We start from the raw sequence: 18,162 nt of genomic DNA, 5'->3' as shown, positions 1-18,162 counted from the left end.
TTTTCACATGGGCAAGTAAAAGGCCAATATTTTATTCCAATGACTAGGATGGTTGTTTGTAGAATCTAATTCTTTACTGCTGGAACAATAAAACATGGGTTGGAATCAGGCCTGCCATAGGTGTTACCAAGGCTCCAGAAATCCTAGGGGTACACTTTCTGAAAATGTATAATACTCTTTCATCCACCCTGTGAAGGCAGCACTATCTTAGATTCAAGTAAAGCTCTGCTCAAATTGAACCTTTCAAGAATTTCTGTGCATATGGGATGCAACTTCAGTTTCAACTGATGGTGAAATTAGACACTATATGGGGGAGGGCAAGTATAGAGAGGCTAATGACAGCAGCTATAGAGACTTACAAGTCTTTGCAGCAACTTAAGATAGTAATTGTGTATTTTCAATTTAACCTCATGACATTCAACCTTTTAAAGATGAGTGGTCACAGTAAAGATGCCAGTATAACACATTACCTAGATGAGTATCTATTGCTGCTTATAATGTAAGTCTGCAAAATGACTGGAGCCATTTTCCTAGGTGTTGTTTTTTTTTTTCCTCTATATAGAAATAAGTTTTACATTTTCATCAAATTCTGCCACATTCATGAGTGTGTTTCTCGTTCTCCCCCATTTCATCACTCCTGTTCTAGACTCTGGTGTTTCCAGATGGAGGGGCAGACATTGGCTTCTGTCACTTTTAAAAAAGACAAAATTAGTTTTTCCTAAGCCAGAAGCTGAATGATTATGTTAAACATTCTGAGCTTCTCTGCAGTAGACATAAACTTGATACAAACTGGCAGCAGTTTACTCTTGTACCCTTTGCCTACCTGCATTTAATTTGACTTCTCACAATCATGAAAGCTGAGGCAGGGAAGTGTGGGAATGTACAGCCAACGTGTGAAAACAGTCTCCTTTTGGTAAAGTCAAGTAAGTTACACTGACTCTTTTCCTCTTGTGAAACAGAGCTCCAATACGAGCAAGAACATTACCGAGAAGCTGAAACAATGTCTAACCTGCATCACCCTGTTGCTCTTTCAAAAAAAAATAAAACCTCTATCACTACTTCTTTTCCGGAGGACAATTCTCTCGGGCAATTTAGAGAAGCCACCGCCTGGTATTTAGATCAGGACGAGGGGAACAAGGAGCGGTTACTCTCCTACAGCAGGTGTAGACGAAGGGTGCTGAGAGTGCCTTGTGGTTCCAGGAGATTCCCAGAGAAGGTGGCCCAGTCCTGACTTTCAGGTGCCCGCTGCCTGGAAGCACGATCCAGAGGCCCGGAGTCCCCGCTGGAAACCTGCCCGGCTGGGAAGAGCTGCCCGCGAAGACACCCGGTTCCTCGGCTGCAGCCAAGTGCGTCACCGCCGCGCCAGGCCGAGGCCTCCGCACCCTGCGCGGCCCCTGCTGGGGGGCACCGCCAAAACAAACAGCTCTGAGCAAACCTGCGCCTTCCCCTCGGGAGCCGCTGCCTGGGAGCGCTCCGGGCCGGGAGCAGCTCCTGGAGCCCCCGCGATGCCTGGTGCGGGGCGGCCCGGCCCTCGCTGCCTCTCGGCCCGGCAGCGTCCGGCTCGTCCTGCGTTCCCAGCGCCGCCTCCCCTCGGGTGCGGGGCGGGGGCCTCTCCCCTCTGGTCTCGCCCCTCTCCCCTCTGGTCTCGCCCCTCTCCCCTCGGGTCTCGCCCCCCGCTCCCTCAGGGCCCCCCAGCTCCAGGACCCCGACCCCTCCCGCGGCTCCGCCTCCCCCCCCCCACGTGCGCGGGACCTGCGCGGCAGCTCTCGCGAGATCCCGATGTAAACAAAGCTGCGGGGGGGGGGGGGGTGGTTAGGAGAGCGCCGGCTGCTTTTCGCCCTCTCAACCGAGCTTGGAGCGCAGCCGCCCTCTGTGTCCCCTTTGCCCCGCCCACCGCTGAGGGAGCGGGGCGGGGATTGGTCGGCACGGGGGAGCAGCCCGCCTTCCGAGCCGTCTGATTGGCTGCCGGCGCGCGGTGCGCTGGGTGTCATTCCCCGTGGGGGTCCCAAACACTGTCAGTGAGGAGCCGGGCGGAGGCGGCAGGTGAGGGGACGGGACGGGGCGGCCTCCGGTGGCAGCGGGATCCCCGCCCGCGGGCCGCGGCCGGCAGCGCTGAACGGGGGCTGCGGGGCGGGCCCGGGCTCTGGAGGAGCGCTGTGGCCGGCTTGGAGGGCGAGTGTGGGGATGTGAGGCCGGGCTGGGGCCGGGGCGCTGAGGGGCGGCGGGCGGGGCCCTGAGGGAGTCACCGGCGCGTGGTCTGGGGGGGCGCGGGGCGGCCGGCGGGGCTCGGCGCCTCCCCGGGTGGCCGCGGCCTGATTCTCGGGGCGGGCGGGCGGGGGAGAGGCAGGGCAGGTTGGAGCGTTTTGTTCTAGAGTTGCTCAATAGCGGGTGTCTGAGGGTGCCGAGGGCTTCCCGGCCGCCTCCGTCCTGGGGCCTGTGCCGCGGGAAGCTCTGGCGCCGGGACGCCTCGGGTGCTGGGAGTTGTGGTGCAGGTGACAGCGCTCAGAGGCGGGCAGGGTGTAACGTGAAGGGATTTGTTATCCTCTGTGTGCCTTTTTTTTTTTTTTTTTCTTTCAAGGTTTGTTGGCGTGTCTGTGAAACTTCAGTGGTGTTGCTGAGTGTTTTGTTATTAATTTTTGGGGCGCTAAGCATTTATACTTGCTTCAATATGGCCCTTAAAAAGACTCCCCAGACATGGAAAGATTATGATAACAAACACCACGTTGGGCATTGGGCTTTTTCTCTCACTTTATGTAGTGGTTCTTGCTTTGAGTCAAAGGGGGACAGTGGAGTGGCTGAAAAGGTTGCTGGGTCTGTGGGGCTGTTCTAGTGTTTTTTGCTTTTAGGAATGTTATGCTGAGTGTTCACATGGAAGAAAAGAAGTGTGAAGAAGAACTTTAAGGCAACATTAAAAAGTAGTGTGTATTCCATCACACTTTTTCTGTTAGGTTCAGTGTAACCCAGTGTGGGTTTTCAAGAGTGCGGTACGCTCCAATTGTGATTGTACATGTTTTTTTATATAAAAAACTGGCTTATGAGTTAATAAAGTTATTGTATAATGCTGATAACTGTGTACTTGTACCTCTGTCTTTACTGCACATTTTGAAGAAACTTTTCTGCTTTAACGTGCAGGTTTATGTTCTTTTTTGCTTTTGTGTACAAGGCAGGAGCTGTGGTGATTGAGACACTGAAAAAATAAGGTGGTGGTTTTTTTTGAGAGTGCAATGTAGGGTCATAATAGCCTTACAGGTTTGTAGAAGTCCCCTTTCCTTCTTCGAGAGGTTTCTGTCATCTGTAATATGTCAAGAACTAGTGTGATAAATAATCCTGATACAAATTGTATTGAAAAAAAGTCTTTCTTCCAGGTACCTGCAGCGAAGCGATGGCGACAGAATCTCCGCGCCGCCCCAGTCGGTGCACCGGAGGGGTGGTGGTTCGCCCACAAGCTGTCACGTAAGCGAGTTCTAGGAGAATAGCCCTCCTTTGAAGTGTTGGGTTTTTTAAAAATTATTTTCTTGGGGAAGAAGAACCTAGCCTGAATTTTCCTTCAAAGCCAGCTGTGAGGGCTTGTGTTGACAGTACGGTTTTGTTGCACTGAGTATTTTCCAAAAAGATAAAGTAAACAGATGTTGCATTCCTGCCTCCTAGGACTGTGCAGGACAAACTGTCTCCCTAAATGGGATGCTTTTAGTTTGTACACTAAAACGTTCCAAGTAGTACATTTTAGAGATGAGTATCTTGCAATGTTTTCTTATTTGCACATTATTGTTTGCTGTACAAACACTGCGCTAGCTGGGGATCAATGATTGCAGACTCCTTCCTTAGCCTAGAAGGAACATGCTACCCATGTTCCTCTCTTTTGAAAAGTACCTTGTCACAGGGGTGGATATATTAAAACATATTAGCATGTCATTAAAGTCCTTCAGTAAGTGGAATCATGGATTCTAATCTTTTTGCTCAAGAGTACAAAGCCAAGAGCAAAGGAAGAAGCCAACTCCACTCAGAGCACATAAGAGACCAATTTCTTTTCTTGAGCATCCTTATTTTAATTGTGTGTTGGACTCCTAGATTCTTAACAATGGAATTATTTTTTTTTTTCCTTTTGTGAGTTTTGGCATTGTTTGGATTGTTTTTAAGCAGTTTAAAGATATCTTTTGGGAAGTTTTTCAACTTCAGGAGAGATTCAGAGCACAGACACAGAGTAAAACATTTCCCAAACATCAAATTTGTTTCAAGATGTACTGTGGGGGGTGAAGAAGAAAAAAAGCTCATTTCATGAGCTGAAAAATTAAGACAGGATGACTCTTGCTGGTAGGCATTCACATGAGAGCTTCAAAAGCTATTTAATACTATACCTGTAGACAAGTATTATTGTTAGGTAATAAAGGGCTCTGAAGGTACACAGACAGTTTTGGTGACCTACATAAATCAAAGAAGAATCAGTGGTTGAAACCACAGCTTATAAATTATAAGGCCTCAGCTTGAAGCAGGAAGACAACTTTATTTGATGCAGTAATCCCTGGATTGCTGAACAAGATCTACTTTTGTCATGAGTTGGAATAAGCTTGCTAAAATGTAAAATTTTATGGTTTAGATTTATTTTTGTTTTCAAAGAGGAGTCAACCAGTTAAGCTGATCCAAGAGTTTTAGCATCTGACTTGAGTATCTGCTGTATTGCTCTGTATAGGGCAGAGTTCTTAACTACTACTACTTAACTACTATAGAATTCTTAAATACTGAACACTCTCTTTAAAGCATCCAACAGCACAGTTTCAGAAAGCATGAAGAAAGCCCTTGTAACTTTGGACATGAAGAGTCTAGATTTCCCAGCTTACAATTTTTCTTTGTTGCTATTAGAAATCAGGAGCAAACACGGGAAAAATGGCTATCAATGTAAAAATTGATCTGGGGACTACCAAAGCTGTTAACTAAAGAGTTAATTAAAAGAAAATAAAAATGGTTCCAGACTTCGTGAAGGTAATACTTGTTGCCAGCCTGTTTCAGTATTACTCGTTACAGAAAGCACAAACTTTTGGTGTAGTTTGAACACCATCTGTCTAAGATAGTCAGCCCACATTGTGTTGCTCAGCAGTTAGACAAGGCTCACCCCTCACAAAGGGCTAAGCTTCTAAAAGCATTAGTTTGAACCGGAAGAAATGTATCTTGCAGTATATACTATTCTAAATCATTACTGCTAATGAACTTTCAAGAAGGAGTAAGTTTCCCAAACTATAAAATAGTATCTGAAAATACCTCTCCTTGTTATTATTAGTTAAGGTTTGGTTCCATCTCCTGCACCCAAGTGCTACCACTTCCTTCCTCACTGCACGTAATGCATAGAGGGCTTACAGTTCACTTGCCCCACAAGGAGAGCTCCAGCCCTTAGCACAAGTCCTCATCTTCATGTTGTAATAACTAAATCAAGTAGAATACTGAAGAAAGATTTTTTTGAATGACAATTCTACTTCAGTCAGCCACTCCCATGTGGAGAACACGGTTTCTGTTTTTGCTGTTACATTTTATACTTTTCCCCCAAGCAGCTATTTCATAAACAGGTGTCACTTGGTTTTTTGCAGACTTTTAGGCCTCTCTTTATGTTATCAGAGTGTTTGACAGTGTATTAAGTAGCTGCACTGCATACTTAGTATTTTCTTTTGTGCTAAAGATTATACATGATTTTTTCTGGTGATGTGTCTTGTGATGCGAATAAATTTTTTTACTGTGAGAGTGACAGAGCACTGGAACAGGCTGCCCAGGGAGGTTGTGGAGTCTCCTTCACTGGAGACATTCAAAACCCACCTGGATGCGTTCTTGTGTGATGTGCTCTAGGTGACCCTGCTCTAGCAGGGGGGGTTGGACTAGATGATCTTTCGAGGTCCCTTCCAACCCCTAAGATTCTATGATTCTATGATTCTATGATTCTATGTGTCTTATTTAATATGTTCACAACTGCTTCTGAACTTCAGTGGTAGTTAAAAATTTGCCTTCTGTTTTCAAGGGAACAATCATATATGGAGAGTGTTGTCACGTTTCTTCAAGATGTTGTGCCACAGGTAGGTGTAGATCTTTAAAACTTTTTTTGTGTGTATGTGAAGCAGTTGAATCAGGTGGACTGAAATATCATTGAAAAATGAATTTTTGTTTGCTTTTTTATGTGAAGCTTAAGACCAGATTTGTCAAAGCATAGACTGCATGCGATCTGAAAACTGGGCCTACAGATTTCCTCTGATAGATAATAGTTTAAATTAAAATCTTAGCTAGCCCGTGTCCTGGCTTGAGCCAGGATGAAGCTGAGCAGCTGAAGAATTACAATACAAATGGCACGAAGAAGATTGCAGCCTTTTCCTATGATGATTTTTGGCAGTAGAAAGTTAGGGGATGGGAGTGACTGGGTATAACCCTTCCTCTGCTTCCTGCAAATACTATTTTTTGTGTTGTGGTATGAAACCTGTTCATGAACCATGGCTGGACTGGTGTTAGAGCAACTTGGTAGATGCCCTTGGTCACCTTAGCTTTGGTCATTGGCTGAAAGGAGGAAGTTTCTTTTGCCTCCTTTTCTCCCTCTTTTTTTTTTTTTTTACCTCATTACCTTAACTTGCCTTGGAGCGTCCTGGCTGATGTGGGGCTGTGGAGCTCTATCTAACCTCTTGGTCTCCAGCATGTTTTTACAAAACAGAAGGCCTCACTCTGCTTTTTAAAATATGTATTTTTGTGTTTTTTTTCTTCTCAGTTTTTGGGATCATCCTCTCTGGAGAATAATTATGATGCTTATGTCTGCTCTTGGTCATAGTTTTTGGAGGTGGCAGCAGCATGAAACTGGAATTGTCACTACTGCATTGCTCATGGGCCTCCCAGTAGCAAAGGGAAACAGTTTCTTTTTTTGTTACTACTTGGGAGTGCTGTAGTCTGTAGTGGAGAAGCATTGCAGCTAATTTTTTTGTAGCCTTTAGGAAACTATCTTCGTTCTTATTTGAAGGATTATCTTGGTTAGTCAGTCACAAATTTCCTCAAGAATAATATAATAAAATTCCCCTCACTAATAAAAATTTGTGAAGTGCATTTTGGACTTCTGGTCAAAATTTAAAACAATCAAACTTTGATTTAAGAGATTGCTGTGTTTCACACCCCCCCATTTTTTCCTCTCTAGTTAAAGGATGCAGTCTGTGTTTTATTTTACAGATCAGTTTGCCTTGGAAGCATGGAATGTGATTTGTTTTGAAAAGTAACACCCACACTTATTTTTTAAATTTATATTTTTAGTGCATCTTACTGCTTTTCTGGCATAGATAAAGTGATTATAAAAGCTCTTTCCATATTTAATCCAAAATACTCCACAGTATTTTCTTACAATTCACTTGGAAGTGATGTTGTTTCTACTGTAGTTCACATTCTTACTACCACAGTTTCTCCAGAGAACTGTAAAACTTGCAGTTTGGAAACACTGCAGATCTCCTCTACAGTTTCTTTTTGTATCTCATATTTTAATGGGAGTCTGTAGAATGCAGAACTGAAACATGGATCTTTTATACTGGAATTGCAGTTTATTCTCATTTAAGTGGCTACATTAAAGATGTCACAAATATAACTGAAATATACTGGTAAAATAAACTGTGTAGTACAGGTCTCTTTCTTTTCTCAGTCTTGCTTACAAAGCATTTAAGTGAATCAAAGATAATTTTTAAAGTAAAAATTCTTCACATGAGAATCTCTGGCATTGCTTTTAGTAGTGTGCAACTGCTAAAGGTAAAGATTGTAGAAGCCACTGTGTTTTACCTTGACTAATTACTGTGAGTCACCTGGTATTTCTAACCTGTTCCAGAGGACTTGTTATATATGTCTTGTCATTTCTACCTTAGTAAGTGATGTTAAACTTGTTGATTTATATTTAGTATGGTGTTTCTTGGTCACGAAACCATTCATTTTTGAAACAAAACCTCATGGGAACACTGCTGACAGTCAGATACATGCATCTGTGTTTTTCTTTTTTAACTTGCATTTCCTCCTGTGGTCTATAGAGGGTGGAAAGAAAGGTGCTGAAATATCAAGTCTTTTGCTTTTCATTCAGGCCTATACTGGTACCCCACCAGAAGAAAAGGAGAAGATAATTTGGGTCAGATTTGAAAATGCAGATTTAAATGGTATGGCTTCATTTTTTTTTTCTCACTTATTTTTGTAATTTTTAGGTCCATGCTCAGTAATTTCAGTCAGCTTTATCAGTGAACATTGTTGACTCAAGATTAAGTATTTAATTTCCCTGTTCTTAAACAGACTAAATTCTGAGTGAATAATTACACTTTTGTATTTACCTCACAAATAGAACAAATAGGCCTTGTGACTTCATCCAAAGGCAAACTAAGGCTTGCTTAGGGAGAGAGGCAAATCTGAAACAAAGTCCATTTCCTTTCCTTAAGGTAGTTGAAAACAAAGCGTAAAACTGAATTTGTTTTGTCTACTGTTTTGTTTCAAAGGCAGATTATCTAACTGTGAATCCAGTCTCAGGTATATTTGCAGTGGTGTGACAGAATTCAGAGTATGCTGGAAAGGAAGAGCTGCTGGGGAAAAAGAGCAGGAGATTCCAGGATGTCTTTCAGGGAAATAGTAGAGCAAAGCTACAAACTATTCCTAAAATGTAACTTGTTCATCACTTCCAGAGTATCTTAAATTATTGGCAAAGACTCTTACTTTGTGCAGGCAACAGGTCTCCCAACCATTTCAGAGAAGGTGGTGATTGCAACAGTCTTTTGCTGAGAATATCCAGCAGATCCCCACTTAAGATCTGAGCTGTTCTGCCTAACTATCCTGGTTACTTTTTTTTTTTGAATAAGAAAGGTTATGGACTGAATGAGAAATGGTTGAATGCTGCTGTGAATTAGTTACTTCTTGAATTAGTGGAACATCTTGGAGATGGTTGTGGTACATGATATGTGTGCTTGTCATAGGAGCTTGGGGATCTAAGGGTCCTGCCTTCTGGAGAAGACTAGATCTGAGTCTTCTGGGAAATTGCTATTTTTTTGTCTACCATCTTTTCTGTCTAGAGCTCTATGGTAAAGGCTCATTCTGGTCTCAGATGAAATAAGAGCAAGCATAGCCAGAGCTGTGATGGGAATTTTCAGCCTTTCCAAGAGGAGAACAGGGAATATTGTATGTTTTTCAGCTGCTGAAATGGCACCAGAGGGTGGCAGTTCATAAATTCATGGTTATTAGAACTAGGAAAGGCCTATCAACCTGTACGTGGCATTACCTCCAGCTGTAGGCTAGTTAAGGTTTGTTTGCTTGTGGGGTTTGTTTTCTTCCCATGTTTATTTTTCAGAAAACTCAGGCATTCCATCTTTAGGTTATTTTCTACAGTGTAACAAAACCTCTTCAGAATATTCTGCAGAACTCTTCATATTCTATTAACATTCACTTTTATGCAGCCTAATCTGGTTGGGCCTGAATAAATTCCCTTTCACCATCCTTAATATTTCCTCTCTTTCTTTGATGCTTTCATGCTTGCAGTGAGCTTTCATTCATTCTGTCAAGGTTGAAAATGTAATTTTAGAGGCTTTACTCCAGAAAATATTTTCATTAATGTGTCTTGTAGCACTTTCATTCCAGGGGATTTCCTTCATTTGATAAGGTTGATGTAAAGATTAATTACATAGGATCTAGAAATAGTTTTGACCAGTTCATGCATTTGAAACTTACTGTAGTTGTTAATTTTATTGGTCCTGTGCAAATTTGTTCTCTGTTTGAAAAGTTTGCCATGTTTTATTAATCACTGGAGAAGGAATTGCAGAAGTTTGTGGAGTTTCTAGTGACAGCCTACATTGTAATCCAGAAAATTTTTCTCCATGATTTTAAAGCTGTGAAACTTTAACAAATGTTTGTCTAAGGGAATATATTTCAATATTGTTCTACTGTAAAAAAATTTAAGTCCCTTTGCTTGCTCTTACTTAGCACAATAGAAAAGTGCATTGAGAAAACACCATATAACTGGTACCAGCCATAGTTGAGTCTCACCTGTTAATAATGGCTTTGATATTTAAATCCAATGTAGATACATCAAGGAATATGGAGTTCCATGAAATACACAGCACTGGGAATGAGCCACCATTACTGCTAATGATCGGATACAGTGATGGGATGCAAGTCTGGAGCATACCTGTAAGTACAGAGTTCACTTCCGTGCCCGCAGGCTTTTTTTTGTTTGTAGGATTCTGTTATTACTTCAGTATTTTATTGTTAATTTTTCCTATTGAAGTGGAAAGAACCAACATTTGCCACCAATGTCATATGGTTTCTAAGTAATATGCTTATCTTAAGATTAATTCTGAGCATAGATCAAATACTTCATGTACCTTCAGATTTGAGGGCTTTTTACAAATTATTTCTGCTAATAGAGTTTTCAGAGTTGAATTGGGAGTAGAACTTGGTATTATGGAATAGTTTGTATCCCAGAAAAAACATAAGTCTCTTGAATGTACAGAAAAGAATAAAGGTGGAAAAATATGAAAATAATTTGTTTGTCCCAGAAAGTTAAATGCAGAAATGCAAGTATGACAATATTAATAGTATTTTACAATCACGTTTGTCATGTACATAATTTGCAATTTTAATTTTATTAAAGTCTTTGTGCATATGGGTTTGATTTCATGCTGTCATACACACACCCTGCAGTTTGTCTTTCAGAGTGGTTTATGAGCACGTGGTCTTAATTTTGGGAGTTTACCCCAAATTTCTGCAGACTACAGAATGAAGTTTAATACAGTAGGTCATAAAATTCTTGACTTAAAAAAAAATAAATTGCTCATAACACTTTGTCCTTCAAAGTAATGTAGGGAAGATGGAGTTCTTTCTTTTTGTAAAACACTTGTAAAAAATGTGTCTCTTTTTAATAACTTTTTGGTTAGCTGTGTAGGACATGTGTTTACACACCAGTAGCTTAGTATAATAGAAAATCATGTTAATTTGTACACCAAAAGTTAAGTTAAATTGAGTTTCCCTGCAGTGTGGGAGAGCTGGCTTTTCTCTTCTTGATTGTGTATTGTTAGCTGGAGATGAGGAAGAAAAACTGCTGAGCTTTTGCATCTGAAGGAGGGTTTAATATAAATGGATTATGACCTAGGATACAAATTTCAGTATTTAGTAACTCTTTACTAAAATTTAGGTACTTTAATCAAAATTTATGAACGTTTTAACAAAACATAGGAAATTTTATCTACTTATATATCCTGAGAAACTATGTATAAATCTAATTCTAATGGCTTTATTTTTAATGGAGCAAAAAATATCTTTGGATTGTGGGTTGGGTTTGATTTTTTTTTTTAATATTTTTTTTTAATCTGCCTTACACCAGAATAACTTTGAAGAGTAAGAATATCTTCATGATATATAACTAATGTAGTACACTATTTTAAAGACAGATCAGTTTTATATTAGTGAGCAAATCAGACATCTACAGTGGCTCAGAAAGGCTTTGCTTTGTTCTTCCAAGTGTATTACAGAAAACAAACATTAGGTGTCACTAAGTTACTGAGCTAAGAGAGGAAATACAACTGCAGCAGTTACAGCACAAGTTGATCAATTAGTTGAGGTACCGTGAGTAGACACATAGACGTAAGATAATTTTTATAAAACAGCTTGCTTTATCCTGCTGAAGCGTTCTTATCCAAATGAACACGTGCTTTTCTGAAAAATGTATGCAAGTAGGTTGTGTTGGGGCTTGTCCTGGCCTCTCTAGGACAAGAAGAGCTTTGTGTCTCGGGGAGATTGCTTTGGTTTTGGTGTTTTATCCCCTCCTCTGTGTGTGCGTAACGTGCCCTTTGCTTTCTGGTGGGGCAGAAGGGCTGTGCATCCCTGGTAAGTGACCTTCTGTGCCCGAATGAAAGGGTGTCTCTGTCAGACCTCTCTGTGCCCTTAAGGGAGTCGTTGTGAGATGGGATCTTACATGTATAAGGAAAGGAAGAATGAGATGAGAGTCTCAGCTCTTTGGTGAGCAGATTACCTTGTGTAACCTACTCTGCATTAACTGTCTGTGGTTAAACTCATACCCATGGTTCACTGCAGGAAACATGAAATAATTTAATGGAGATTACTAACAAAAAACAAGTTCAACTGTTTTGTTTATCCTGGTTTATGTGAACTAAGTGTGATTGCTGGTACTGTCAAGCAGGTAGTAGGTTGTGGGTGGGTTTTAAATATTTTTCTTTTTTGTCTTTCTCTGCCCTGACCCCGTCTGAATTAGCCACAAGTTAGGACACAAAATGCCTGATGTTACCTTCTTTTTAAGCAGGATGCTACAGCCAGGCTGTCTTTTTTCACCAATGTCTTTAACTTCATAATTCCTAAATTATTTTAGGAAAAGTAAGATATATGAAATTGTAGGACAGTTTCTCCTAGTGTTGTTAATTTTTTTTGGTGGAAGTATTTTTAATGGGTGGGGGGAAAAATGCCTAGTCTGGAAACATTTTACCATCCACCTTAAAAATGTCTACTATGAGGTATTGCATCACTTTGTTAGCCCTTCATTTGTGTTTTCTGTGAAATTCTGAGACCACATACAAAGTGGCACAGCTTTGACCTGTGCCATTTGTGTTAGTATAATTTCAATATTGGGATGGTTCCTTTGTTGTTAAGATGGTCTTGGAGATTTTCTCAGTTTTGTAGTCTTCAACATGAATTTGAAATACCTTTTCATAGTAGGATTTGTATTTCCAACAAATTTGGAGGTAACATAACCTGTTTGGTTTTTTTCCTTGTTGTTATTTCTCCATCTCATATTTTTGCTTACATAGTCTGAGTAAAATAAGATCTGGCAGTTCTGTGACTGACTAAATATTTAGAGTTTATTTAACACCACTTTTTTTTTGTCTTTTGGTATTATACAAACCTTTCTTCTTAATGTTGCTGAATATTTAGCTTGTAATTAAGCAACATTATTCCAGTGAAGAAGAAAAACGATCTCTATAGTTTGAAACCCTTTCAGTCTGAAAAAGCAACAATTTGACATTTATGTGAAAATCAACTCAGTAAGGCTATTATCTATAGCATTGTGCTTTTTATTCCTACAATTGAACCTCTATTCAGCACTTAATAAAGTAATGTGTTGCAGGCAGTCCAGTTTGTGTCTGAGTGATTATGAAGTGTTTATGACAGCTTCTAAGCTGACACTCTCTGTAATGGTGTTACATTGACTTCTAAACACCTTCCCAGTCTGCCTCCAGGAGTGTGTGTGTCTCTTTGCAGTCTGAGTGGTTTCACATTAACATCTCCTTGGAGTAAGATCTTTGACTACAGAAGTGTTACTTGCAAATGGAAGATACCATTAGGGCTGCTTCAAAGGGCTAAAATAATGTTTGGACTGCTGGGTGCTGGAGCAATGGCTGGGGTTTTGAAGTGCAGTGTCTAAATCTGTATTGCATAAGAAGCGGAAGGTGTCCATCCAAATGACTTTTCTTTGATCTTTGTTTTGAAATGGGGATAGGAAGGTTAAAAGTGTTCTTAAAATATGCCTTGCTAAGTGGGGAGAAATCTGGGAGTATACAAAAGTATGACTAGAAGTTCCTATCTGATAATTGTGCAGTGTAGTTTTGTGTTTTATTTGGAATTTGTTTTTCCCTTGCTCCCAGTTTAGTGTTTCAAACACAATTGGAACTGATTTCTGCCTAATGTGGTTTCCAAGTATCTGTTCTAGATGTTCCTGTTCAGGGAAATGCATGTTGGCTGGTTTTGTGGCAGATAATGTTTTTTTCATTGTATGCTGGAAGCTTCAGAAGTAGAAAATTCATCTTAATTTAGTGATTTATATTACGATTAAAAGAGAATGATCAAGCTTGTGTTGAATAAAGTAGGAACTACCAAAGAGAACTTTTAATAATGAGCACAGCTGTATATTTAGCAAAAAGTACTTCAAGGCTGTGGTATAATGGTGCTGCCACAGGCTGAGTGGATGTGTCAGCCCATGTGGTAGGTGCCTTCCCTGTGGAGACCTCTGGAATGCTGAGGACTCATTGTACAAGGATGGCATCACACGCTGCCATTTCTCTACTGCCAGACCTTAAATTTCCTTAAATACTGCTGTCAATAGCACTATGATTTGTAAAAATGTTTTTTAAAACTGCGGTTGTACAGCAGGTAGTCTGTTTGGGTGTATAGATGGATGTATAGGTAAGTCAGACATGCCAGTTCCATTTTGTGTTCTCAACTGTTCATCAGAAGCCCCGTGTGCTGGGGTTTCCATGTGGCCTTTAGTCCCTTCGTAATTCTTCCCCCTTTAGAGCTGGGAAAAGCACTAATCACTTATCACATAGTGAGCTGTGATCCTTCCCTTGTCCAGACCTCCTCCTGATGGAAGGTACAGCTCTTATGGCTTGTATTAGCCACTTGAAAAAATGCAGTAATGACCTGACCTAGTAACCCTGAAAAATGTCTGTGGACTTTACAAAACATCTATGCAAATAATTTTCTGAAGCTTTGGTTTTTTACACTTCTTATGGTAGCAGTGTGTAAGAAACTTTCTGTTTTTACACTCCTTAAGTGACTGCAGAACCACTGGAAGTTATTTTTAAACCCATACCCAACATCAGTAGGAAAAAATCATGTAAAACAACCTTTGGAAAGGATGTGGTGAGAGGTATCAGAAGAGTCCAAACAACATTCCCTGTGGCTCTCCTTGGGTGGAGTCAAAGCTAAAATGAAGACTCACAAAGGGTGTTTTCACGCATATTCTGCTTCCTCCCTGGATTTTCTGTGTCCTTCTTAATCTTTTTGTAGAAATGATGTATTTAAAAATAATGCAGAGCTGTTCCCCGAATTAGAATATTATAGGGAGTCTGCAGCCTGATCATGCTGAAGCTCTTCAAAATGGATGACAAAGTGATCTTGAGGAAACTGTAACCAAAACCATTTCTAAGGTTTCATTGTTTATAAATTCAGTTAGCTTTCTCATAATTTTAAATGCTGGGTGCAATTTCATACTTAATTCAGTCACTAGAGTAGACGTCTGTAACATTCTTTGAGCATCTAAATTCTTATACTCTCACTATAATTAGATACTTGTTTTGAATAAAAAAGTGGACTGTTTGAATTTCTAAACTAAAATGATAAAAATTGTCCTGTTACTCACAGGCCTTCTTTACTCTCTCAGCAGCAAGATGACTGGTAGTAGTCTTTAACCCAACAAGATTATACCAAGCAGTATTTTGCGGTGGTATCTGTTAGTTGCTTATTGTCATGTTGTAACATCGTACCATCATAATCTAGGTCATATTTAAAACATATATCAGAATATTAAAAAAACCCTACCCCAATTTCTTCCGTGTGGTCTGTGGCAGTTTTTTAATGTACAAGCAGTTTGCTTTTATATAGTTGTACAGTGGTTGAAACATTGAGTTTCAAACTTTGTTTCAGTTTGGTGTACATTTGACTTTTTTTTTTTTTTCCCCCACCATGTGAAAACCATTTTCTATGGTTGGAAAGTATTAGTTATCCTTAGTGTGAACAAAACTTCCTTTGTTCTGTTTTTTTTATGGGTGCAAACTGGTATGCTCCAAACAATAAAGCTCTGTCATCAAAAATTAACCAGTGCTCCAGATTTCTGGTCTTGTCATACTTTAAGCAGCAGCTCAAGACATTTAAGTGCAGGAGAGGGTTCTTCTTCCTCTTTCAATCTGTTGTTTTTAGGAGAGAAAGACAGAGGCTTCACTGGGGTTTTGAATTAGTGTGTTCTTTCCTTGCAGCCTTCCATGTAGGTCTGGGGCTTGTGGTTTGATACCAGGCACTGGGAAAGCTGAAGTGTTCTATCAGACCAGCTTGGAGCCGTCATCTTGGATTCCCTCTTTCACAGAACAAGTACCTGAAGCTGCTTTTATGGCTTAATATTAAATTCTTGAAACCTGTTTGGAAATATTCTTGGCTTTTAGAATGGGAAAGAAAACTTTTAAGAGCTTTGAAACCTGCCACAGGGACTCGCTACTTAGCTGGATCAAATCCAAAATGGCAGCCACAGCCTAGTTTCTTCACAGGTGCTTTTTGAAGAATTTAAAGCTCTGTTTTCAGTTCATGAAGTCTATTTATATTTTGTCTATGCTTATGAGACTGTGTAGCTCAAGGGACTGGTAATGGGATGTGGAGCCTTTTACCTTATACTTGCCAGCCCACATCTCACCCAAGCTGGCACAGACAAAGTTGTTAGCCACGTAGTGATGGGGCTGGGCTTGTGTTCACTGTGGTTCCTTGTCCCACTGTAGTTCCTAGTGGAATAAGTGTCCCATTCACAGAAGAAGATTGGCTGTCTATGTTGGTTGTCTCAAGAGTGAGATAAGGCTGGAACTGGCAGGAAGATCAGACTATATAATCTCTCTACCCTGATGATGGTGCTTTCAGTCAAAAATGATACATGTGGCCTCAGCAATGGTAATAAAGTTTTATGTTTTATACAGAGAAATGAAGGGCATTAGCATAAACCACAGTTAATTCAGGATTTTATAAGACTGCAAATAGCAGAAGCTTCTCCTAGTGATAGTGTGTTTAAAAATTTAATTTTAAGTCAAAGAAAATCTTGAACTGTAAAGCCTTAATGCATTTTTCAATGCCAAGCAAACCAGAGGAACAACCAAGCTCTTACTATTCCATGGCATGCAACAAAGCCCGATGCCTTATGTGATTTCCTGGTACTATAAAGTAGCTTAAGAATATAAAACTTAACTGTTTTCTTAAGGGATTTTTTTGTTTGTTTGTTTCATGTGGAGCTGTGATTAAGTATTGGTGGTTTAATCTAATCCATGTTGTAGTGTCATGTCAAGATTTTCTGTAAACTTTGTGGTGCATTTTACTGAATTTGACTTCTTTTTATTTTTACAAATGAGATGCAGGTGGTTGGGTGGGATCTTTTATCTTAATTACAAAGTTGCAATGAGGTATATCTGAAAATTTGCTCCTTTTTTGAAGTCAGCAATGTATATAACCTACTAAGTACATGAGCTGTACAGGTGGCTGAAGTTACCTGACCATTTGCTTGCTTTTTTTTCCTCAGTTCTACACAGTTTGCCTTTCATGGGGACAAAAAAAAGTCCTACACAGTCTGAGAGTAAAGGAAATGTTATGTTACAGTGTTATACATGACAGTGGTCTCAAAACAGCAGCTACTTACCTATAGTCTTTGTCACTGATACTGTGGCTTGAGTTAGACCATTTAACCTTTCTTTGTGTCATTTCAGATAATGAATATTAATTACAAAAGTAAAAGCATTATATGCATGAAAAGAGCTGGACTGGGTTTTCCAAGTTAGGTGCTGAAGTATAAATAAAATTAATTTGTATTTAGATATTTTACGCTTTAAAAAAAAAATAAAAAATCTCAACTTTAAGCTCTTCCAGATCTTGGCATCACAGGCTAAATAAACATGCTCTTTGGAGTTCACTGTATTTAAGAGCAGAAACTGAGTTGAGAAGGTTTGGCCTTCATAGTGTATCTTACTTTTGGGACTATAACTTTATTTGAAGTAGATTGGAGTTAGAGCTGATGTGCTGGCATAGTTAAAAAGTAGAAGGAGGTGACTGAGTTGGGTTGGATTATTTTATGTGAATCACTTCTTCCATACTTTTGTTATGCTAGTTCTTTTCCCTCTTGTTTTCACTCATAGCCATTGATGTGCATACACATGTGAAACAGCATTTTCATTATTTGGGGGAAAAAATCTTTAATTGCCAATAATAATAGTTCCAAAGCCTTCTATTTTTCTTCTTCTCCATTTCCTCCTTTTTCCCTTTCATAGAGCTGGTGTGTTCTGATGGATAGAAAATGTGCTGCTGTCTTCATCTCTTTTAATCTATTTCTTTCTCTTTCCTTAATTTTTCTCATTTTCTGCCTAGCTGTGCTCTCCTGTTTTTCCAAGCAGTCTTTTTCTGGATGCAGATGTGGCCTATGTACGTTTTTTTCCACACTGTCCTCCAAACTCATGCTCTGTTCAAGACAATCAGCAAACCTTTACTGAATTGATTTCTGATCATCATTCTTTTTTGCCTTGTGTAGAATCTGGTCAGCAAACTCTGCAGAGCAGAGGCCTCTAGCTGTCCCAGAGGGAGAGTTAAACTTGTTTTGCAAAAGCTGGAGTACCACAATGTTGTATGTTGTTCAGATGATGCTGCTAGCTGGAAGAAGAGAATCTGCTGTTATTGGAA

At 40.1% G+C, this 18,162-nt stretch overlaps 1 protein-coding gene across 9 annotated transcripts in view; it reads left to right on the top strand.

Annotated features, from left to right (window-relative positions):
- The first annotated feature begins 1,983 nt into the window (after positions 1 to 1,983).
- Positions 1,984 to 18,162, top strand: part of BCAS3 (BCAS3 microtubule associated cell migration factor) — a 351,811-nt gene continuing 335,632 nt past the window's right edge. For all 9 annotated transcript variants that reach the window (XR_007891218.1, XM_051635999.1, XM_051635997.1 and 6 more), the window contains exons 1-5: positions 1,984 to 2,043; positions 3,366 to 3,453; positions 5,999 to 6,053; positions 8,066 to 8,138; positions 10,040 to 10,146. Coding sequence is in view for 8 of the 9 variants with exons in the window: in XM_051635999.1 (XP_051491959.1) it covers positions 3,383 to 3,453; positions 5,999 to 6,053; positions 8,066 to 8,138; positions 10,040 to 10,146 (306 nt within the window). In the remaining variant the exon portion in view is untranslated. The remainder of the gene's footprint in view (positions 2,044 to 3,365; positions 3,454 to 5,998; positions 6,054 to 8,065; positions 8,139 to 10,039; positions 10,147 to 18,162) is intronic.

The sequence above is a fragment of the Apus apus genome, chromosome 18 (assembly GCF_020740795.1).
Source record: "Apus apus isolate bApuApu2 chromosome 18, bApuApu2.pri.cur, whole genome shotgun sequence".
Classification (NCBI taxonomy): Eukaryota; Metazoa; Chordata; class Aves; order Apodiformes; family Apodidae; genus Apus; species Apus apus.
The sequence above is the reverse complement of the archived record's forward strand: the minus strand, read 5'-3'. Positions and strand labels throughout refer to the sequence as shown.